This window comes from Hetaerina americana, unplaced genomic scaffold, assembly GCF_022747635.1.
Source record: "Hetaerina americana unplaced genomic scaffold, ioHetAmer1.1.p SCAF_1, whole genome shotgun sequence".
NCBI classification, from domain to species: domain Eukaryota; kingdom Metazoa; phylum Arthropoda; class Insecta; order Odonata; family Calopterygidae; genus Hetaerina; species Hetaerina americana.
This window is the reverse complement of record NW_027286069.1, coordinates 109,269,361-109,294,668: the sequence shown is the minus strand read 5'-3', so window position 1 is coordinate 109,294,668 and position 25,308 is coordinate 109,269,361. Positions and strand designations below refer to the sequence as shown.

The following is a 25,308-nucleotide window of genomic DNA, read 5'->3' as shown; positions in this document are numbered from 1 at the left end:
TGGAGAAAAATTTGTATCACTCTTCCTACGGATATAATAAGTGGTCTGGAATTTTTGGTAAGTCAACTATAATTTGTTTCGCAGTATGTAACACTTGTTGTTATTGTTTTAATAACGCAAAACTCGTGTTTTCTAAATTTCTTTGTTTATTTCCAGTTCTTTTCAAAGTATGGCGACAGAGAACGAAAATAAAAATAGAAAATAGAAGTTTTAATAATGAGTGGGAGGAGAATTTATTTTTTATTGACAATAACGGAAAAGCATTATGTGGTATTTGTAATTCTACGGTCAAAAATTATTAAGCTAGCAATTTACGTCGGCATTATGAAACCAACCATCCTCAGTTTTCTAATCAGTATCCAACAAATTCCAAATTAAGATCAGATAAACTTGCTTCTTTAAAATCAAATTTAAATAAACAACAGTCAATTGTGATGACCTTTAGAAATCAAGCTAATAATATGGCTGAAGCCAGTTTAGTTATTGCCGGGCCATTGTTATTGCTCACTCAAAACGCCCGTATGGAGAGGGAGAGTTAATTTTAAAAAAACTTGGAAGATGCACTTAAAGTTTTAGATCCAAATAATGCAGCATTGCACAGAGCTGTTTCGCAAATTCCCATCTCGAGACACAACCGAACGAAGTATAACAGCAATTATTATATCTCTTGAATATAATTTCAAAAATTATTTGAAGAACTGCATTGGATTCAGCTTAGCCCTTGACGAATCGACAGATATCACAGATCTTCCGCAATTGGCAGTTTCCATACGTTTTGTTTCACCTGACTTCGTTGTTAAAGAAGAATTATTAGATTCAGTAGCGTTTAATGAGTCAACCCGCGGTGTCGAGATTAGAAATGCATTAAATTCCATAATGAAAACTTTTAATGTGCCTCTTAAAAAACTTGTAAGCATTGCAACTTATGGAGCTCCGCCGATACTCGGAAAAAAAATATTATAAGTCTTATTGGGCTTTTAAGAGATGATTCTCAAATTCCACAATTCATACCGATTCATGCATAATTCATCTAAAACATCTCGTTACAAAATATTTAAAATATCTTGATGTAATCATGTTACCAACAGTGTTACACATTGTAAATTACATTCGCACCAATGCAGGAAATCAACGACGATTCAAAAATTTCCTTGAAGAATTAAAGGAAGAAGAACCTACGAATGACATTGATTTCTTTTGCATTGTTAGATGGTTATCTAGCTACAACGTATTAAATCGATTTGTAGATTTGTTTGATCCGATAACTGCATTTCTAAAATAAAAGTAAATTCAGAATTAGACGATGGTGAGTGGTTACAAGACTTTGTTTTTGCCTGGTGCCATGGAACATTTGCAAAGATTGAATTTACAATTGCAGGGGAAAGATGAAATAATATCTGACCTCTCACAGTGTATATTTAGTTTTCAAACTAAATTACAACTTTTCCAAAGGGACATTAAAAATAAAACATTTGACCATTTTCCTCAAATTAAAAAAATTGTTCCGATATTAAACAAGAAGAAATCAATGATTATATAAAAAAAGCTAGAAGGAATATTGACGGAATTCCAAAAAGATTTCAAGACTTGAAACATTTTAAATTGTCTCTTGATTTTCCTGAATCCATTTGAAATTAACATAATTCAAGTGAGTTTTCCATTCGTGATTAATTGGTGAGTTTTCCATTTGCAATATAATTATGACCCAAAAAGCATCTGGAGAATAAGAATCAATAGAGATGCGGGAAGATCAAGCTCAACAATTAAAATATAAGTCGACACCGAATACTGAATATTGGGAATTTGTACCAAAATCGAAATATCCTGAATTAAAAAAGGCTTCTTGTTGAATTATTTCAATATTCGGGACCGCGTTCTTATGTGAATCGTTTTATTCCACTTTAAAATTTGTGAAATCCAAACGCCGATCAGTATTGACTAACCAGCATCTTAATGAATTACCGAGAAGTGCTGTCACCAATGATTCACCAAATTTTAAAGAATTATCAAGAGAAGTAAAATAAATGTGTGTAATTTTTAATATTAAAATTCAGTACACATAATTTGTACTTTTATTTATATGTTATCAATAAATATAATTTCTGTAAAAAAATGTTAATAACTTTTTTGCATACTTTTTAAATACGTATTTAATTGCGGCTCGCGAAAAATTTCAAATTTTGAAAAATGGCTCGGACTATCCAGGAGCGTGGCCACCTCTGATAAATAAATATACTACCACTCGAGTGAATTCGTACCTGATGATGACGCCTAAGCGCTGAAAATAGTAGTACCAAAATAAAGAAAGGTGGAAGAATACATTGCTTTTTTTCATTCCATGAATTTGTGTGGAATAATCTGGGGTAAGAAATTTAACTTATCGTTTTACAATTCCGGAAATTCTCGATTATCAACCAGCAGTTCTTCTGTGGTTGTACTGTGGTACGTTTTGTTTCATCTGGCTTTCAATTGTTTTAATGCTTTAAAATACAGGGTCGCACCCAAAAGTGGTAGGACTGATTTTCTCTGGCGCGAACGGAGCGGTGGAGAGGGGTCTGCCTGGCTAGGTAAGGTGGAGGGGGCTTTTAGGAACAGACACCAACCTCAGTCGCCTGCGGGCTGTCGTTGAGTGAGGACACCGTTTTTAGTGAAGCAAGATTTTTGTCCGCGTCGAAAAACAAAATGAATCTGAATTTTGAGCTACGTTATTCCATGAAGTTTTGTGCGAAACTCGGGAAGACGGCAACTGAGACCCTCGATATGATCAAGCAGGCTTATGGGGACACTGCCTTAAGCCGTTCCACAGTATTTGATTGGCACAAGTTGTTTAAAGAGGGTAGGGAGCTCGTTGAAGACGACCATCGCTCCGGACGGCCGTCGACGGCAAAAACCGACACGAATGTGGACAGAGTGAGGACACTGCTGAACACAGACCGACGCTTAACCAGTGAAGAAATTGCAGACCAGTTGGTTCTGTCTGCATCCAACGTCCAACGCATTATTTCACAGGATTTGGCCATGCGCAGGGTGTGCGCCAAGATGGTGCCGAAAATTCTGCCATGGCGCGCTCGTCGTCAGACAGCTCCTGGCCAAGTACGGCGTTGCCACGTTGCCGCACCCGCCCTATTCTCCCGATCTGGCACCACCGGACTTCTTCTTCTTCCCCCTGATGAAAAGACAGCTCAAGGGACGACGTTTTGACTCGATAAAGACCGTTCAAGAGGCTTCGACGAGGGTCATCAACGGCATCCCCAAAGAAAATTTCCAGCGGGCGTACGGGAATGGGAGCAACGTTATACTAAGTATGTAGCAGCTCAAGGAGCATACTTTGAAGATTATTAAGTCGATGTAAGTATATCGTCAATAAAATTCTTGTAAAAAAATCAGTCCTACCACTTTTGGGTGCGACCCTGTAAGTAAAATGGACCCTGAAAATGTTTGTAGAGAAAGGATTTTACCGGGTGTGTAACATTCAACTTGCTCAGTTTACGTCAAAAGACAAAAGTGACCTTGGAATAACGCCCACGTCTTGAAAATATGGCATCCGAATGATATTTTATTTAAAAAATTATATTAATGTACCTAATTAAAAATAAAACTTCTCATTTTAACCAAATGGCAGAAAAATTGCATGTATATCCTAAATAAAAGGTGATTAAAATGATACAACCATACAATAAGGCAAAAGCCCTTTAAAACATTTGCCGCACCCTGTATAATAATAATATCTTTAAATTGATGACATCAAATTATGCGCTCATCAATGGTTGCCTTACCCCTTGGTTGATTGGCTAACTAAAAACTTGATCACACGTAAATGTAGTTAATTTAATGATTTCCCCGCTGACTTTCATTCGAGTCTTCAGTACTTCAGGTAGATGGCATAACCCGCGCCTGAGCACCAGTCATAGACATGTACAGGTTGTGGATTAGTTGCATATTACGTCATTCTACTCCTATGTTCTGCAACAGATTTATAGTAGTAGTTTTGAGGGGAGGCGACCGACAGCCGAGGTCATTTGCGCCATAGGGGATGGATAGGAAAGGATGAAGGGTGGAGATAAACCTGGCGTCGGCATTAGCTTATTCATTACGAAAGGCGCCAAGGGGTCCGCCGCTTAACGTCTAATCCGACGGGCGGTGTACTCACTCAAAGTGCCCTCCACAAAGCACCTCAAGTAGGGATCAAGATACCCCTGAAATATGTTCAACACCGCCGGGATTTGAACCCGGGCCCTCTGGGTGGGAAGCCCGTACGTTAGCCCCCACACCATCTCGATCCCCAACAGATTTATTAATCATGCCTAAGTTATTCCATCAAACGCCCTTCCTCCCTAGTAATCGAAATTCCTCCCTCATAAATGCTGCCAATTAACCCATCAAAACTCTTACTTCGATATTTTCCCAAACCTGAAGACTAGAGCCATTCGGCTAATCGGCAGATTATGTGTAGCGATTATAATGATGGTGTGACTCATCACGCCCTATCCAGTCTTGCGCACAGTTTGATGGGGCAGGTCGGTCGAGTCGCAGAAATGAGATCCTCTGAATTAGTCCGTCCCAAATCATCATAGTAGGTGCCTGTTTCCGGTTGAAAACCTAAACACTCTTTTTATTTCGACTGTTTTCTAAAACTATTTGTTTAAATATACAGGCTTCTGAATAAATTTAGTAATTCTGTAGTGTTTGCACTGATTTAAATTAAAACAAACACCTCTTAGTCTTTCATTCCACAAGTTTTTTAGCAGTAACCATGGCGAATTAATGGAGGGTACCATTGCCATAAACTAATCTCATCATAGTTGTTCCATTATTTCATCTGCCTTTCTTCGGCGCCTGTGTAATTGCTGTGTGTGCCTGTGGTCTCAGGCACCTCCATTGGTGGGTCATAAATGAATCCATCGCTCCCGCGCCTGCAATCTCACCACTTACCCTCCCTTCATCGAAGAGGTCAGGCGTAAGAATGGACTGTCTAATCTCGATCTCGGCCCAATCAAAAGTCGTCTTATTGTTATTATTCATTCCTGCCTCTCGGCCGACGGACGTTAATGCGAGCACAACCACCCAGAGGGCCCGGGTTCAAATCCCGGCGGTGTTGAATATTTTTCAGAGGTATCTCGATCCCTACTTGAGGTGCTTTGTGGAGGGCACTTTGAGCGGCTACGCCGTCCGTCGGATGGGACGTTAAGCTGCGGGCTCCTTGGCGCCTTTCGGAAAGAATAGACTAATGCCAACGCCGGGTTTCTCTCCACCCTTAATCCTTCCCTGTCCATCCCTAATGGCGCAAATTACCTCAGCTGTCGGTCGCCTCCCCTAAATACTACTGCTACTGCGAGCACCGAATAAATCGCAGTAAATAAGGGATCATCTTTTCACATAATTTGCTCGTGTCCGTGACATTTTGACATTTGACATCATGCTCATTTCCTGTCATAAGTTCACTCGATAGCATCTCTTCTCTTCCTCGACATCCTTTCCACATCAGCCGAAAGAGAGACCAACATCATTCCCGCACGACAATGCTAACGGCTGGCATGACGATGTGCCATCGTGGCATAAAAGAGAATTTGAGCTCTGTGGAAGAAACACGAACGGTACATTGGGAGGAATGAGAGCCGTTTCAAATCAGCGATCCCTCTCCTCCCGTCCTTCCTTCCTTCCCCGCCCCATCCGCGGCCGATCGATATGATTCCTCCTTCCCCCGACGGATGGCTCCGTCTCCTTCAGGCAGGCGCTTTTGCGTCTCATGGTCCCATTTCGAAAAAAATGGAGGGGTCAGTGTAAGTGGTGAGCAAAGTTGAGCGAACCGGTTTGTTTGGTGAGCGAAAGTTTTCGTTTCAGTCGTTTATCGAAGGCCCAGGAAAGTGGTGATTTCGAATCAAACCATTGCCCAAGTGGAGGCTCTTCATGAGGCGTTTAAGGATGCCCAGGATAGTCTGTCTATATTAATTGCTGTCTCTAAGAGAAAGCTTGTTGTGCTCGAGCTTGTGTGCAATTTCTCTCTCTGTGCTCGTAGAGTGAGCAATTCCTCTATCGACGAAGGCCGTCATTCCCCGGTTGTTTTATTTCCGAAAGCATCTCCCTTGCTTCGGCCTCATCATCTTCGAGTTAAATTTTTTAATTTTATTTCCCATTCCTTCTTTTCGGTACATTACCCTAAGTGCTAAATGCTAAGTAGTGTTGTGTCGTCCCCAAACCGCGTGGCATTCCCATCTACGAATAAGACGTAGAAGAAATATTTTGTAATTCCGATGCTTGTGTAATATTATGATAAAGTGATGGCCGAGGGTATGGAATTAATAATCGTGAGTTATTTGATAATTTTCGTGCGGATTATTTCTCGGCGTACATATTGGATCAGGTAGCACTGTATACTTTGAAACCGGGCTTGCAAATACTTTGGCCTTCTGTATACTTGGATGTTTGAAATGATTTTACTCTGATCGTGATTCAACTGGTGAATTCGCAGTAAAAAAGACAGAAAGAAAATCTGGGTGCACTCTGTATCTCTGCGAGTAGCTCCAGTTTCTCTGTATTTTTATTTCCCCGTTGGCAAGAAATCCATCCGCAAATTGTTGCTCCTCTTCTTTCCTTCATTAGTTCCTAAATTCTAAATGCTCTACAACACTTCAGACATTCAACACCGTGCTTACCAAGCGTGAGAAATCACGCCAATACGCCTCGCACAGGCAACCTTGAGGGTTTTCCGATCAGTGTACGGGCTTTAGATCCTGACACGTGTCAAAAACGCCAATGGACCAGTTTCCGCCCGCTTAACTTTGACACTTTGTGGGCGACGGCGGTTGTCCCGCGACAGTCCGAACCGTCCCGTTCGCCCGCCAATGACCCGCCAGTGTGTGACCTCCATAAAGCAAACAATCTGATATGATCAGCACATTGCTATATGCATATATCTTGCTTATCATGGTTGGTTAGACGAACTGGATTAGGACTTACTTCTCTAACCGTTAACAAACAGTAATATTCAATGGTTTGAGCTCATTGGGGGCAAACGTAACTTCAGGAGTGTCACAGGAATCTGTACTATGGCCCCTACTTTGCTTAATATACGACATTGTACATCAGTAACTTTCGTTCGCATGTTAGCATGAACCTTGTAAACCAATCGTGAACATGAACATTTGCTGACGTTATAGTGATTTTCAGAGAAATAGGGATGCGTGCTACTCCCTGACAATTTAGACCAGATACCGTTAGCTTCAAGCATAATAAAATGGACTACATTCGAGTTTTGGATTATAAGAAAAGATAAATTTCAGAGCAGGTCGAATACTTAGAAGTTAAACTGACATCAGACCTTTGATTGGGTACAATCATTAGAAGAATACGCGGGTCAGCCTTAAAGAAGCTAGTTTCCAATAGACGGCTTGGGGGGAAATGTAATGAAAAAGTAAGGGGGAATGGTGTTATTTCGCTTAAGTTTGGCCACATTTGATTTAGCGGTAAGTATTTGGGATCTATGGGAGAAAGCGTCGATTGAGGAGTTGGAGAAGGCCCCGGGAAAATTCGCCATCAGGTGTGGCAGGGGGCGCATCTCCACCAGATAGGCTTTCGCTGTACGTGAAAATTTGCGTTCGAGTACCGTGCAGGGAAGAATGATTGTTATATAAAACATCTGTAGTAGTATGCAGTGTCAAAAATTACTTATTTCTTTTCTTTGTTGATTTCGAGAAGGCAATTGATGAGTAAATGAGGCACCACTGATGAAGATTTTGTAGAAGAAAGGAGTTGACTGGTGTGATAGACAACATATCCGCAGCATGTATTTGCCTCCGTCTGTGCCGGTGCAGAAATCGAATGGAGAGTCGTGAGTGAAAAACATTTGACAGGGGCGTTCTGCTTCTCTCTTCTCTTCGATAATAGAGACGATGCGTCAATTTCAATTCCTTCTCCTATATCGTTTTCTGTCCCTCCAATGTTCCTTCACCTTTCTCGACGCCCCTTTGTTTATATCTTCGGACCACCTTGGGCCTCTCTCTCTATCCTCTACTGTCGAATCCCTCCAATGTCAACACTTGATCCGTAAAAATCTGTCCTCTCTGTTATTTTATGTTCTTTTATTCACTGTTTTCTCCTTGAAACCAACTGGTGTTGTCTTATTCTTCAAAGATATCGATTTGTTAACCTAATGTCACTCTTCTATATTAATGCCCAAAATTTCAGCCTACTTTTATCATTATTTTCCTCATATTTTCTATAATTTGATACATTTCATCATTACTTCATAATTGCTGTGCGTCAGTAGTTCATTAGACCTAGTATTTTCCTACTGATCCATCTTTTTGTTTCTAGCTTGTCTAAATTATAATTCAGTACGAGACATTCGCTTGCATATAAGCTTTTTGGCTTCGCCACTGTATTTAAAGGCCGTGTTTTCACATTTGTATTAAAAGGCCGTGTTTTCACATTCTTTTAAGTGCGTTTTTTGTTAAAATCATCCTTGGTTATACCATTTTATTATTATTGGATATTCTATCGTTTAAAGTAGGTTTTGGATGAACAAATATTGAAGAGCGATACATTTTTTTCCTCTCCCTAGATAACTCAGCCTGGCATCCCACCTTACAGTAAATCCTTCTTCGACTCCGCATACTTCCTTCATTCCGTTAATCACGCGCCTATCCTATTCCTGTATCTTCGATGTTTGCCTAAGGTTTTTCCTCAGAATCATCATAATTCCGTCGCCAATTAAAACTATCTGCACCCGTGTTTTTCAGGAAACGTTCTATTCCATTATATGGGATTTCAATTTTGGTCATCGGTTGGTCAGCACGGTTTGGTAACCTATCGGAGACATTGGTGAAGAGGCTTTGAAAGAAGGAATTTTATAAGCTAGCCATTTCCAAATTCTTGATTACATTTTCGCCTTTATCATTTTTGAGTGATTAACAGGTGACTGATTTACCTGAACCTCTGTGACATACCAACAAAATGCCTTTGGGTTCTTTTTCAAATTTTCCGGTAACCTTTGCCTTTTGAATTTCATTAACGCCTTCTGAAATTCTTTCTTGGCATTCGCCCTAGATATCTTGTAAACATAAGTCATCTCATTCCTTTTGTCGCCGGAGATATCATCCCTAATATTTTTCGTCTTGTCGTGACATTGGGAGACCATTGACCTCCCAATGTTTTTCTAACATCCGCGTCGTACCATCTAGGTTCTGTGCGATCCTTAACAAATTCACTGGGAATGAACTTGCTAACTGCTGAGCGCGTGATCCCAAGGAAGTGTTTCCACGTATACACAGTATTTCCGTGATTACTCTCTTTCTTAAAATTTGCAAATTGAATCTGTAGTACGCATTTTAGGCCATTGTAGTCCTCTTCTTTAAGCAAGTAAATTTTCCTTTAAGGCTTCTTATTGCGGACCCCATGAAGCGAAAACTTAGCATTTACTGTCCTATAGCCACTAATGCCTTTTATAGTCTCTATAGTTAAGACTCTTTCGGTAATATTCGTTGCTAAGAAATCAAGAGTATTTCACCCCTAGTTTGTGAAGTGACAAGTTGATGACAGGAATTCACCGTAAAAGAAGTTAATAGCAACTCGCCAATATATTGTCGAGTCTTTGTCTCTACGCCCCGCTTCAAAACTTTGTGCTCCAATCAATAAATGTGACATTGAAATCTCCACCGAAAATAACGTCACATTCATTGTATTGGGATAAGAAACCTTTGATATGCTGATCTAATTCTAGTATTGAACTATCTCTGTTGTCAGGCGGCCTGTAAAATGCGCATCGATAAATCCTTTCGATTGAGGACTTTTAATTGACTGCCAAACGCTTTCCAAACCATTACCCGGAATTACCTTAGCCCTGCTGACGCAAGAATTTTTAACTGCAATAAAGAAACCACTCCCAATTCTATCTGTTCTGCCATATTCTCGTAGGCATCTCTGCAGAAACCACGCAACCTCTAATTGATGCCTTCCACTCTGTTCCAAACCAGAGATCCACGATCAATTGCAGTAATAAGATCAATAATGGAGAGCAACATAGAACACAATCTGTATGTATTCGCTTGTTAAGAAGATTTCGAAAAGACGTTTGATAGAGTTAATTGGGTAGAGATACTGAGTATAATGCAGAAAATAGGAGTAGATTGGAGGGATAGGAGAACATACCTCAACGTTTGCTTGTCTTAGACTGCCCAGGTGCGAGTGGCGGATGGAGAGTCCAGATGGGCAGTGTTAGGAAGAAGGGTTAGGAAAGGGTGTCCATTATCACCTATGTTGTTCAACGCATTCGTGGAACTTGGAATGTTTAGACAAAATTGAGGACAGGTAAATTACAGAACATAAAGTGGGTGATGGAAAAAAAGGAAATGTTTTAGGTGCATGCAAGGTGAGATGGAACGATATCGGAGATTACTGGAGCGATAGTTGTAGAGTAATGCAAAGGCTGACCATGAAATAACACGTTTTGGCCTAGCGTAGTTGTGGGTAGGGCTAGACCCACCATTTTGATGTCTAAACGTCCCCATATTCAGTTGCTATCCTGCTGTGGTGGTGTGCAGACTATGGTTCTTCTACTTTGCTCACTGCAAACTGTTAAAATGTGCACTGCCATAGAAAATCCCACGAGTTGTCCGTGTGTACAGTGGAGGGGACGAGAACCGGCGAGGGGTTGCCATAACATTGAACAACGGATGGAATATTACTAGTAGAAATATAAGCAGAACCGACGAACTTGGTCATTGTTCAGGTATACTGGCCACCAAGCAATCATACATGTGAGGAGAAAGAAGTCGATGGGACACGCAATTAGTTAGGGCACATAATTGCGTGTGTTCCTGCAGGGAAACATTTGATAGTGATGGAATGCGACGGTAGACGAAGGGAGAGATGGTGATGGGTGGGAGACTACGGTTTAGAAACGAGGAATGACCGCGGGGAGAAAGCAATGCAAGCAATCTCCAATCTATATCTACATTCAGCAATATATTCATTAGTTTTTTCCAAGTCGCTTTGTCAAACGGCTTTTCGAAATCTGCGAAACATGCCAATACGTCCTGGTTGTATTCTATGTTCTTATTTATTAGTGACCTCATTACTGCAATGGCATCACGCGTGCCTCTCCCCTTCCTAAACCCAAAGTGATTATACCCTTAGTAATCATTTGACCTGCTCTCCATCATCTTGTTGATGGCACTGAGAACCACTTTAGCTGCGTTGGAAAGCAAATTTATTGTTCTGTAGTCCTCACATAAAGTAGCATACCTTACCTTTTTTTTCATTGGAACTAACCCTGATCTGACGAAATCTTCCAGCCAAGGTCCTCTCTCATAAATGCCAAGAATTAGCCCACAAAAAATCTTCCTCCCACATTTTGCTAACCTTGAACTAATTCCCCGGGAATGTTGTCTACCCCACGACCTAATTTCATTTTAGTTGAGGGATAACATATGATGTAAACCTTTATCACTTATATAATGAAAGCATTCGCATATATTAAATGATGTAATAAATAGGATTTATTATGGTAATGTATATATTTTCGAATATATTAATGTTGTCCATTGCATATAACATGGTCTTTTAGACCGTTAGCGACAGTGACGTCCCAAATACCGCGCGACCTCTTGAGGGTCAAGAGATTCCGAAACAAATATGACCAAAGTCAACTTTCCCGGTTCCCCTTTTTCATTTCTATTTTTTGTTAAGGGTTTTCTTTCAAGGGGGAGAGAACACCGCCCCCTCTAGCCACGCCCATGGACCTAAAGATTTTATCTCTTCAATGTAAGAATTTCTATTTAGAATTGTGAAATTTACCATAAAGGTTTTATTACTAAGATGTCAAAATGTGGAATTTACAATCGGATACCATAAAAATGTGAGGGACCACTGCTGATTTAAAAATAAAAGTACTTGAGGCTATTTTCTCTGAAAAAGGAGGATTTGTTTCAGAAGTATTATAGAATTATAATGATAATACTCAATGAAATATTTATGATTGATGGTACGTTTCTTTTTTTAATTTGTTACTTAGCCGTATTTTTTATGATTAAAAATAAATACTACCTTGATCAAAAAGTTCCCGGAATAACCACCGTGTGGCGCTCCCATCGTTCCGATTTGAGTTCTGTTTTTTTTGTTAAATTGGTACATCTGTTGTTGATATTCCCTTTAAATCTTAGTGTCATAACTTGACATTTGCAAAAGTTACGTAGCCAAGAGTACATCTATCTCTGTGTGTGTTGGCGATTTTTTACAATTTCAGAAATGGATTTAAATTTGCAACAACGAACTTGTATTAAATTTTGCGTAAAAAACGGATTTAGTGGCGCACGGACGTTGGAAATGTTGGAAAAGTGTTTCGGCAACGATTCTCTAAAAAAAAACGGTCGTTTACCAGTGGCACGAGCGGTTCAGAAGTGGTCGTGAGTCAATCGAAGATGATGAACGCAGTGGCAGACCATCGACATCGAAAGTCGGTGAAAATATTGATAAAGTAAAAGAAATGTTGGTCAATAACCGCAAATTAACCATCAGAGAAATAGCGGAGGACTTGAACATTGCCTATGGATCCTCCCAAGACATTGTGGTTAATGATTTGGGTTTCCGTCGTGTAGCAGCAAAGTTGGTGCCAAAAGACCTCAATTTCATGCAAAAAAGAGACCGTGTTGACGTCGCAAAAGACATGATTTGCGAGGCTGAATCCGATCCCACATTCATCAAAAGGATCATTACTGGAGACGAGACGTGGGTTTATGAGTACGACACGCAATCCAGACATCAGGCAAGTGAATGGCGTTCACCAAATGAGCCGAGACCAAAAAAACCACGTCGTTTTCAGTCAAAAAAGAAGGCAATGCTGACGGTTTTCATGGATTACAACGGTGTAGTGCGTCATGAATTTTTGCCAGAAGGCCAGACAGTAAACAAAGAGTATTATTTGGGCGTTATGAGACGTTTGCGTGAAGCAATTCGCCGAAAGAGACCAGAAATGTGGGCAGAAAACTCGTGGATTTTGCACCATGATAACGCACCGTCGCACAGTGCTATCATTATTCGTAATTTTTTGACGAAAAATGCAACAAATACCATCCAACAGCCACCGAATTCACCTGATTTGGCTCCCTGTGACTTCTTTCTGTTCAATCGAGTTAAAAAACCATTACGGGGAACGCGTTTTAGCAGCCGAGAGGAAGTAATGGAAAAATCGCAGGAAGCACTGATGGACATACCGAAAACCGAATATAAAAAATGTTTCGAGGATTGGATCAAGCGCTGGCATAAGTGTGTTGCAGTCGATGGGGATTACTTTGAAGGGGACAATATAGATTTAGATGAATAAACTTGTATTTTTAATTTTCTGAATAAATTCCGGGAAATTTTTGATCAAGGTAGTATGATGTACTTTTGTGCATTTTTCGTCCCGTGGAATTTACAGGCCTGCAAAAGTAAACGATTATTATTAATATTTACGTCTTCGAAATGCGGTCTAAACTGTAAAAAAACTTTCAAATCGCCACCCTGTGCAGTTCGGGTGACAGCCAACGGACTTGCGGTAGGAGGCACCCGGCGGCGGTGGCCGTCTCCGCCCCCAGGGAACGGGGACCGTTCTGGGGCAGAGTGGGGTGGTACGATCGGGGGCGGGGGATGCTTTCGATCCCCCGCCGCACACACGACCCAGCCTCTCCTGAGGGTAGAGCGGCCGAGAGGGAGGGGTGGGTGCCCCCCTCTCCCTCATTTCCACCCCCCACAGGTCAGGTCTAAGTTCGACCGCCCTCCGCCGAGCGCCTGCCTCCCTCGGCGCCACCATCGCCTGCCTCCTCGCAGAAGGATCGGATTTTGCAGCAGCTTCCGAAACCATCCCCCCTCCTCCCCCTCCCTTCCACACATCCCGGGTGCAAATGTATGTGCGCGGGCGCGCGCCATCCCCTCTCCCCCCATCATCCGGGTGCGGCCCTGGCTCCCTCCGTGGCAAGGAGAGAGTGCCGCCGACCGCCCTGCCGACCACCCTGCACCCGCTGCACCCGCTACTGGGCGATCCTCCGTCGAGGAGCGGCGAGGCAAGCGTGCTGCCACCGAAGGAGAGGGGGGGCGCGAGGGTCCCCGGGAGGCGCGCTCCTCCGCAAGGGGCGGCCGCCATGGCCCCTCCGCGGCCGAGAGCGGAGAGACGTTGGTGAGTGGTGCGGGGGAGGAGGGCGCCCGTCCCCAAGGGGGTCTGCTCCCCCACCGCTGGGCTTGGTGTAAAGCCATCGAGTCTCGTTGTTGGATTAGGAGAGGTGACGTTTTCAAGTTTATCGCTGGTAAAGAATTATTTAGGCACCTAACGAGATTCGGAAAGGTTAAGGGAATGCGTGTTAGGAAAGATTCCGCGGAGGGTAGCGTGCCATGTTGGAAAATATCTCCACGAGGAAGTGTGCAGTATCACCTTTTCTAGGGCAATGTGAATGCAATGAGAGGAGTTAAAACAGAAAACATTACAGCAAACGAATCATGCTACGTCTGTCGAGTGAAAATACTAAATGAACGCCAACTTGAGATTTCTTAGATGTCCCATGTTAATATTGAACACATTTGAGGCAAAAAAGGGAAGGAGAAAGGGCTGCGAGCGTCTGCATCTGAAAGGGAGTTGGCACCAGGAAGGTTGTCCATAATAGCGGTGCGGAATCAGGGCGCACTCTTCGCTCGAATGCACCAGTTGAAGGAGCGGGCGATTGGAAATGCTGCTGGTCGGGAAGGGGGGCGGGGAGAAGGCGATGCCAGCGAAGGAATGGTGCATGGGTGGGTGGGTGGCAGTGTTGGGACCCGTCTCATTAAACTTCCTTCCCGCCTCGCCCCTCCTCCATTGGCCTTCGGTGGCGCTCGGCGGTTGTATCTACCAGGGGTGCTGTGTTCTTGGCCCCTGCCCCCGATCCCAGTCCTCCGTGGCAGTTCCCTCCGTCTTTCCCTCGAGTGGAGAGGTTTTGGTCATCAAAGGAGGCGGTGTCGTTGTCATCATGTGGACGTGCCTGAGGGGGGAGGGGGCCGAGGGGAGCGGGCCTGCTCTGCTTTCCTCCCTTCGGGTCGCCTCCTCCCCGGCCGCGGGTGTGGGGTCACGCCGTGACCGCTGGCTCCAATCTCGGCCGTGAATGCGAATGCGCCTCGGGACCCCTATTCGCAGAGGTACTGATTTTTGGAATCGAACTGGTTAGAGAGTCGCCCGTTTCGTGAAAAATTGTCAGGAGGCTGTAGTGAGAAGTAGAACGGGAAACCGAACCGATCGATGCATAAGGAAATATTCTTCCCCATCCGCGCACACAATTCGGGACCGCAGTAGCGGGAAAAAAATCTTCCCGCCATTAATCATGACTCGGCAATTAATAGTTGCGTCTGGTCTGGCCAGACACCCTCTGCCACGCGCCATGATGGTAGGTTGCAGGGAGTAGATTTGGACGATCCCCAAGTCCCCATCCCTCCCGTGTGGTGCAGTCGCCTCGTTGTAAACCACTCGCTCCAGGAATCCGTTGCTCTTGGAAATGGTATTTTTTCTCCCCTCCAGTTCGGTAGGTGGCCCTCTGACATCTTTCCCCGTAGATCTTCGCCAGCCACCCCCGAGGAGACTTGCCGTGCCTGTCTTTAGGGACCGCTCACCCCGACTCGGACGGGCCCTGGAAAGTGTTGCCCATCGAAAATGATCATTGCCTCGCGTGGAACATTTGATACGAGACATGGGTCCCATTTCCCGAAGACATTCTTCAAATTACTATTCCTGGAAGTGCTGTCTTCCATATAATGCGAAGCGTTTAAATTTAGAAGTTTTTAAGGGTGGGTCTCGTTTCAGCTTGATTATTTTCATCCTAAGGATGCGGTAGGGCCTTGTGAAGCTGCTTTATTCGTCCAATATCCTTCGATCCGAGACTCCTCTCCCGTAGCTCCCTCTTTATTCGCCCATCCAACCCCTCTCCATTCGCCGTCACCTCTCTTGAGTCTCTCTCCTCCGTCGGGAGCCCACATTCCGCCGCGCGCGCTCCATACAACCTGGCGCACGCCAATGCTCCTTCCCTCTTCCATCGATCGCGCTCTATCCACCTGCAGCATTGCGTTCATGCGAAAATCCAATTCCTGGCATCCAGGATGTGTATTAACCAGAGGTGGAAAAGGAAATTCTCTCGACTACCATCTATCTGTGTGTGAATTTCACGCTCCATTGTGTTTAGCATTATGTGGGCTCTTGCCATATCTATGGGACTAACCTTCGGTTCGATTACTGTGGTTTGTTATATCGTTTGCCTTCCGAAGGCGTAGCAGTTGTGAGTAGCACTTTGGTAGTGTCTAATTCAAACTAAATTTTGTTCTAAAATGATTTTCACGAACACTGTATGCCGACAAATATTTAGAACCATAGTGAGCCACTTCATTGGCGATTCGATAAACCTTCAACCTAATGTTCCTTGTATCAAGTAAAACATGTAAGTGGTTATTGCGTTATATCCTTCGGAAATATGACTCATGAAATCAGCAGGCGGAAGTGAGCATCGATGAATGTACTGCAAGTTATTAAGATCGAATAACGCTTGAAGAAGAGGACATTTTGTCTTGGCCACAGATTTGCTTTCTCGGCTATTGTTACGAACGGGAACATGTTGTTTTTTGATATTATTGTTTGCAAAAAATATTCCAAGTGGAACAGTTGGATAACCTTTGTTCAAATTTTACTCTAGTATTTATTATGTTGGCACGATTATATGATCTAAATTAATTTTAGTTTTTACTATACGAATAATAAAATCGGGGATAATTTAGTTAGCTAAAATTAATGAATTCTAAGGTCAATTCGGTGAAGGGTTTAATGTCCGTGATAAAAACGCACTGTAATCTTACCCATATGAGTTAAAATAAGCATGGGAAATACGTTTCGCCACACGATAGCATCTCATTGTGCTAAACGATGAAATATTTTTGCAAGCTCATGAATTTGATGCTTTCATATCGGATAATCATGCTACAGACACAACAGGCTGTGTGTATCTTATAGACATGATAATGATGTCGTGAGGTGTCGATTTCCCTGACCGTCAGGCTGTGTCGCTGTGCGGGAAGTCTCAAAGACACTTTTGCTTTGAAAATGCTGATATTCAATGAATGGTGAAAATGTATAGCACATTTGCACGCTCACGTATGCTTATCAATTTTATTTCGGCGCACTTAGCATCTATGGCGACGTCAGTCGGCGACTGCCAATCGCAATCTGTTGCGGGTCTGAAATAGCAATTATTTAAGTTGAAGTTCTGATTCATTTTCTTTAGAAAACAATCGAAAATCCATGATAGTGAGCAATTATGTATTGACATATTGCATAGTAACACTAACTGAAACGTGCAATTGTAATCGCGCAGTAGTTGATGTAATGCACATTTTTGTGTGTTTTGTGGATATGTAATCTAAAAGCGGGAAAGAAAATATCAGTAATATTATTATATCTCTCGAATAAGAAGTGGCATGTCTCGTACATAAGACCCCACATTTGAAATATGTCTTTATTTTCAATCCTATTAATTAATGAAACAAATTAAAATGATGTCATTTTGCAAAAGTAATTTTGCTGCTGCTATTTTAACCTGCCAACAATTCTCGTGTGTTCTCCGGGATGTGACAAGAAAAGGTTTACAAGTATTATCATAAATAAATCACATAAACATCAAGGGCCCTGCGCATAGAACTCCAATTTTAAACTATGTTAATTACATGGTCCTTTTGTTAATTAAGTGAAACAATGTGATGAGCATGGTTTATCAGAAAACATAGCAATCGTTGTTTTCATAATCACAAAACTTTCTCGAACGTTCTCCGTGATGTTGCTTGTTAATTTTCATATTTCAATCGATTTCAGTGTAAATTTCGGAAATGTGTACCGCAGTTAATAATCCGCATTTAAAATATTTGTTGCTTTCTTATTCCTTTAATTAACATAGGGGAATAGTGTGCTGTTCATACATTTTCGTCTTAATGTCGTTCTTGCTACCATGATATTTCTCGAGCCATCTTCCTAATATGAGTATTCTGTAAATTGTGGGATCCCACGAAAGTGAAGCGTCTGAAGTCCTCGGAAACAGGGTCGTTTTTACTATTAATAAGTGTGTGTAGAACTACAAAGTTACTTATTTCATTTAAATGCATATATATTTATACTGGAAAAATAGGACTCAATTATCAATAAGGGTTAGTCTACTAGACTTAGGGTAAACAAGAATGATCAAGGGAATATTCCAATGCAAAAGCAGATGGCAAGAGGAACAGTGTCAAAATTACAGGCATCTTATGTTCAACAACTCAAGTACAAAGGGCAACCTATATTTATACATATTCATAAATATATTCATGCGATGGCCATAAGAATCAACCCGTAGGAAGTTACGAATTAGTCACGCGAACATAATTTGCCCAGTCAGAAGTTGATTAGAGTTTCAATTAAAACGGATGATGTCTCATTCCGCATCGACTGTCGTGCGCTTTGTTTCCCTGGCACGGAGAGGACGCAGAAATCACGCAGAGAGGGACAGATAGGCGCCACTTCCCTGGCGGGCAAACAGGCTTAGCCTGACGTTTCAACCCTATTAATATTATATGAACTAGTTCCTCGCACCCACAGGGAATAATCACGGTGATTGGGAATATTTTTAATTGAAAAAATTACTTTTTGTGTGAAAAAATAAGACGTGCAACGATGTAATGTGACCTTGTTTTCTGTAACATAGAGATCTTTGTATAAGCATGCCATCAATTCATTTGTGAGCTGGGCCATTTTACAAGTGCAAAATGATGGAGAATCAGAACAACTCTCATTTCCATCTCACCATTACTTTCATAATGATTAAATATTGGTACTGGTGCAAATAGGTGAATATGACATTGTTTTCTGTGCATTGCAGTTGTAGAAATAAATGAAAAGTTCCATTTAAATGCTGTGTAAAGAGAGCCACTCTTGTCACTTGCCGCTTTATTGATGTGTGTGATGTGGTTACGCAGTTTCGAAGTAAAATCAGAAAACGAGAATATTAAAAGGTTCAAGACATTATACACTTTGAATACTATTAAATATATATTTTTTCTATGGTAATTATATCAGTATTTTTTTAAATTTTTCGCGTATTACATATACGTTTACGTGCGAAATTATTTTGAAAAAAAATTAATTCCCTGATGATCTACGTCAATTTTTCCCGAATAGCCATTTTATAAAGCCGTTTCAGACGCTTATAGGCAAACTGACAGTCAAAATATATTTCAAAGCAAACGATTGCTTCAGTTGTCAAATGCTCAGCGCATTATACTTCATTCGTTACTCATAAACAAATCTGGAAAGACGTTATTTTGTTTGCTCTAGTCTTACACATAAACAAAGGCACAAATTGAGTGGAAATTTACGGCAGGCATACATGGGCACTTTCTCAAATACATAAGCCCATTCATTTTTTTGTTTGTGAACTGAGTGCAAGCCCAGAAGCGCTTCTATTTTGCAAAATCTTTCCACGTGGAACGATATTCATTTACTTCTTTAGATATCATATAATTTAACTTCAAGTATGAATATTAGAAAAATATGCAGCTCTCAGATTAAAACTCCTTATATTTCAAATATTTTTAGCATCTCGATCGAGTTTTCAAAAAAAAATAATCGTTTTAACGTGATTTTTGTTACACCTTTCATTCAATTTCCCGAGATACTCGTCTATGATGTTATACCATATACGTGTATCTCAATAAATACGAGGGTTGCTATTTATACTTTGAGCCTTGACAACACGAAGTACTTTAGGCGCCATCTGACGTTTCCATCTGAAAGTTTCACCCTTTTAACGCTAATTTTCTTCAGACCTTAATGTCGTTGATCATAACTTGTGTTGTTTACAGTGACTCGAAAATTTTGTCTCAGCGAAAAAATTGAGTTAACTCGTGAACTCTTTCTTGCGATGACTTTTTTACGACTTTCGACGTGGATTATCAAGACAGGAGTGCATCGGTCAACTTCTCCTTGGCAATAAAGCCCCATCCTTCGCTACTGTGAAACGCTGGTATAACGAATTCCATCATGGCCGCCGTTCGTTCAGCGACGAAAGTCGTGAAGGTCGTCCAAAATCAAGTGTGGCAGAAACCATTGATGCTGTGCAAGAACTAGTAAAGGAAGATCGTCATGTGACTTATCGTGAGATTGAGACATCCTTGGGGATTATTATGATGAGCATTAATAAGACATTACGTAAACATTTAGCTATGAAAAAAATTGTTCGCGTTGGATCCCGCAAAATTTGACAAAATCTCAAAAATATGGTCGTGTCGATTGGTGCAAAGAAATGCTCAAGAAATACAATCGCGGTGTGTCAAAAGCTGTGTATAACATCTGCACTGGTGACGGCTCTTGGATCTATGCGTATGAGCCTAAAACAAAACAGCAATCCACAACCACGACACGAAATGCTTCAGGCGACGTTTCCATTTGAAAGTTTGACCCTTTTAACACTAACTTTCTGCAAAATATTTTGTCATTCGATTGTAACTTGTGTTGTTTACAGTGACTCGAAAATTTTGTCTGTGCGAAAAAATGGATTTAACTCGTGAACACTTTCGTGCGATGATTTTTTACGACTTTCGACGTGTGAAGCCCTGGTATAGCGATTCCATCATGGCCGCCGTTTGCTCAGCGAAGAAAGTCGTGAAGGTCGTCCAAAATTAGTTGTGCCAGAAAACATAGATGCTGTGCAATAACTAGTTAAGGAAGATCGTCATGTGATTTATCGTGAGATTGAGACATCTTTGGGGATTTGTATGGCAAGCATCAATAAGGTATTGCATGAACATTTAGCTGTGAAGAAAATTTGTCCGCGTTGGATCCCGCTCGATAATTTGACAAAAGCTCAAAAAGATTCCCGTGTCAATTGGTGCAAAGAAATGCTCAACAAATACAATGACGGCGCATCAAAAGCTGTGTATAACATCTACACAGGTGACGAATCTTGGGTCTATACGTATGAGCCCGAAACAAAACAGCAATCCACACTGTATGGGTCTTCCAAGACGTGGCAAATCCGACAAAAGTGATTCGTTCACGAAGGACATCGAAGCTAATGATTGCCCGTTTCTTCAGAATAACTGAACCTGTAGCAACCGTACCGTTAGAGCAACGTAGAACCGTAAATTCTGAATGGAAAAAGAGCATTTGTTTGCCAGAAGTGCTTTGAGAAATACGGAAAAAGAAGCGGCAACGAAGGATCAATCTTCACCATGGCAATGCAAGCTCTCACAGATTTGCTGGAACAACTACCGATTTGGCTGGCCAAAACGTCGAATTGATGGGTCATCCTCCGTAAAGGCCTGATTTAGCACCAAATGACTTCTTTTTAGTCCCGTTTATCAAAACAAATTGCGTGGCCAACCTTTTCGGTGACTGAAGAAGCCGTCGATGCATTCAAAAACCAGGTTTTGGAGGTACCTCAATCGGAGTGGAAAAAGTGTTATGAATATTGGTTCGAGCGCATGCAAAAGTGTATTGATTATCATGGAGGATACGTCGAAAAACAATGAAGCCATTTTCAGCCATAAATTACTCTCTTTTCATTAATTGGCCGAAAATATAAATAGGAACCCTCGTATGTGAATTACACGCAATGTTTCCTGCAGCCAATTTACCTCTAATGGAATGCGATTTTCAACGTAACTCTATGTCGCCAATGGAAATCAATAGCCATTCAAAGTTTGTTCACGATTAGTGGGAAAAGTACTAAGGATTATGAAAGTGAAAACCATTCCACGTCGAATGATGTGTGTACATTTTACGGCTCCAGTGAACGTGTCGTATGCATGCGCACATGCAAAGTTATCTTTGATTGACATGCATATAGACATGAATTCAGTTTTAATAATATATAATAATAACGATGACTGTTGCCATTGATGGAAATTAACAAAATTTACGACCCTGGGTTAGCTCAGCTCACCAACCAGGAAAACCGGGCGGACCTGGGAAACTGGTGAATTTATTTTTTATGGAAAACCTAGGGTAAAATATGGAAATATGTGACTGGAAACTTTAGTATTTGGCACATTTTGCGAGAAAATTTCCCCACCCGTCATTTCGAGATGATGTTCTGCTCTGGAGTTAATTTAAGAACAAAATTCTTTGAGTTATTTACGTGCTGAAAACCACGAGAAATTTTGGTCAGATACTGGGTGATGGCGTGTGTGCCACAGGGAAACATGGCGGATCCGCTTCGTATTCTGCTTTATATCGATATTCATCGTAAAACGACCAGGAAAACTTTGTTTTTGCGGTAATAGGATCATTTAACGTGATAAAGTAGCAAATCCGACTTAGTGGATTTTTAAAGTGTTTATGACAGTATTAGTGTTTTGTGCATGCAGTGGGGTCTCCAATAAAATCTGAAAAAGACGCAGTAATTAAATATGAAGAAAAGAAATATTAACACTCCCGCAGACGCGGAGGGGGTAGAAATAAGATTGAAGGAGCAACTGAAATACCTAAGAGTCACTATCGAGCTATTTCTCAAACGAAATGTTAGTAAATATTGGGATGAAATATTGAAGAAGTAGTTTCCCATCGGAGGCTAAACCTCATCTTGAGCACGTGTCGATTGTCAGGGACCCCATCCGCGGAGAGCATCCGCAGGTCGGAAGTAAACAGAAGACAGGGAACAGCTTCTCTTTCCGTGAAGAATCTTCGTGAAAGAGTGGAAAAGGTATCGTTGTTATTGGGTTGGCAGACACTAGAACCACGAAAGTTACATTCACGACTTAAAATTGTTGATAGATACAAATAATTCGAGTTTAACGTTGATGCGGACGGAATAATTCTATTACCATATGACATCGGAGTAGGGGAGGCCAGAGTGAGAATTTGAGAGAAAAATGGACCGCCGAACCGATCGATGTGTAAGAACGCAAATTAACCAACAGTTGCAATAATGGTTGGTATCCTAACACCCCCTGCTACCTACTCTACGTGGTTGAGACATCCGACATCGGCCAAGCGGTAGTCCAACAAAGGTCCTCTACTTCCTCCTTCTTACCATTCCCTAAATCCATCCCTACCAATCTGTCCTCCTCCTCCATTGCCCCCCACTCAGAAATACCACCTATCTGCCCTCCCCATCTCCTTTCCTAGCCATTTTTTCTCCTTCTCCGCTCTCAGCCGCCAATCCTGAAGTTCTGACTATTCCTGATAATCAACCTCAATCAATTTTCCTTGACGCACCTGATATTAATGCAGTCTCCGATCCTATAGCCCCTCCCCAAGATGATTATACCATGTTTCCAATCTCTGCCAACCCTATTTTACCCATCCAAACTTCGTATAGTCACCCCATCCTTCCCTGTCTTTCATGTCAAACTAGGATGCTCCGTTCGCCGAACCCAATCAAAATCGATTGGTTTCAACTTGCACAGCAGCCCCTACATTTTATCCTCCTTAATGCTATTACTTCCCTAGCTTCATCTCTCAATCCACACTATGGCTCACGTAAACGATGTTCCTTTTTGTACCGCTCTACTATATGCTCAGAGTGTGCCGGTGGGCTGTTAGTGCTGTTAGTGACGTAATATTTTTTTCTTTGTAAACCCCTCTGATAATCCTCACTCCTCTTTTGTAAAAAGCCGTTCCCTGTCGGCTTTCCTTTCTTGTTAGATTAAGAATTCATATTTTATTCCTAGTTTTAAGTTTCACTTTCTCGCAAACCGCACTTCCACCTCAGCCATGTTTCTTTCTTCAATGCCATGCGTTTCTTATGTACAATGACCGGTAAAGGTGGGACTTCACTCACCGGGACGGTTTATACTTGCCCGCTTGGGCAGTCAATGAACTTTTTGTTGTTTTTGCTGTGGCAAAACGTGATGGCCCCGAGGATAGCTGCTGCAGAATTACAGTAAATTGATAAAAACTTTGTAAACCCCTCTGATAATCCTCACTCCTCGTTACCCAGCTTTGAACAATAAAAAAATGAAATAAAACAAAAGTATTACCTCAATTATCCAAAACTTTGTTTCCAAAGGAAATATACTCGGGTGGAATAATTATAGTAGGTTTAATAAATTCGTCTTGGTGAGTGCTGAAGAAGTGGAATTAAGCGGAAAAATTGAATGAATTACAATCAAGAGGAGAAAATATTGGGTTATATGGTTCGGAATTGTGATGCACAGAGTCCTGAGGGTGAGAAGATTGTGACCCTTTCCGCTTCATTTTTCTTTTTCTTTTAAATCTATAGTCTACTGCACTGGGCTGGTTCCCGCCGCGGGAATATAATCCTAGCATACCCTGAGTGCTTGTGTGCGGCAATAATCATTTTGTATCGCAGAAACGATTGTGAGTTTGTTTGTGTTTAGGCTAATTTATCCTTATTTTGATGGTTAAAAAAAAACTTTTTGAGGAAAGTTCAAATTTAATTATCGTATGTGTGCTTCGGTATTTTTTCTTTAACTGACATGGCATATATAAGAGTGTACATATGTTTCCGAGTCCCGATTTATTTGCCGTTCCGTATAATTAAAATTGTCGTAAGATGACCTTTTCACGTTCCCCGCTGCGCATGCACGGATCCATACACCACGTACGTACGTATGCATGGTATATGCCTGCGCGGTGTAGAATAGAGCAACTTGGCTGTACCAAAAGCGCGCTGCTCTCGTAAGCGAGCGTTGGAATTCGAGATCCAACATAGGCTGAGAGAGATATGACAAGAGATGAAGACGATTATTTTGCGAGTTACAGGAAAGAGGAATATTTCGTTCTCGAAGGTACTGTATTTGCCAAGCAATATCCCTGAATACGAGTTTAAATTCCGTGCGCACGACAGCACGGGGAATATTTTCTCTAGTCATGATTTATGTCCGCATGTATCGTGTCATCATAGTTCGATTATGCGATGTGGCCTCCGCCCGCATGGCCTCGCGTAGCCATGGAAGCTCCATTAGCTCCTCCGTAAGAGGGCGCGACGCCGTGAAGGAGGCCGTCCAGGGCCGAGGGAAGATGATGCTCCGAGCCGTGTGGGCTTGGCATCGAGCTTCGCTGGTGGCCACCTAACCTCGACCCTCTCTTCGTCCTGCAGGCTGGAATAGCCGAGGCCTCCGCACCGCCGCTGTCCCTCCGCTGAGTGCCGCCCGCCCCCGGACACGCGCCTGAGTCACCCCGCCGACGCCCGACACCCCTCCTGGGTGGCAGGAGGGAGTGGAGTGCGCCCGTCGCCATGTTTGCGACGCGGTCCCCCTTATGGGCCCTCTGGGCCTCCCTTCTTGCCGTGGTCCTCGGGGCCGCCACCGGACTACCTGACGTCATCCGAATCGGTGAGTTTA

The 25,308-nt window shown here is 42.0% G+C and overlaps 1 protein-coding gene across 4 annotated transcripts in view; it reads left to right on the top strand.

Annotated features, from left to right (window-relative positions):
* Nucleotides 1-25,308, top strand: part of KaiR1D (Kainate-type ionotropic glutamate receptor subunit 1D) — a 135,206-nt gene that overhangs the window by 26,616 nt on the left and 83,282 nt on the right. For 3 of the 4 annotated variants that reach the window (XM_071594469.1, XM_071594466.1, XM_071594457.1), the window contains one exon: nt 25,065-25,299. In XM_071594469.1, the coding sequence (XP_071450570.1) occupies nt 25,203-25,299 (97 nt within the window). In that variant the 5' untranslated portion in view covers nt 25,065-25,202. Of the gene's footprint in view, nt 1-13,886; nt 14,150-25,064; nt 25,300-25,308 lie in introns of those variants that run through there. The other variant, XM_071594450.1, reaches the window with a different exon arrangement.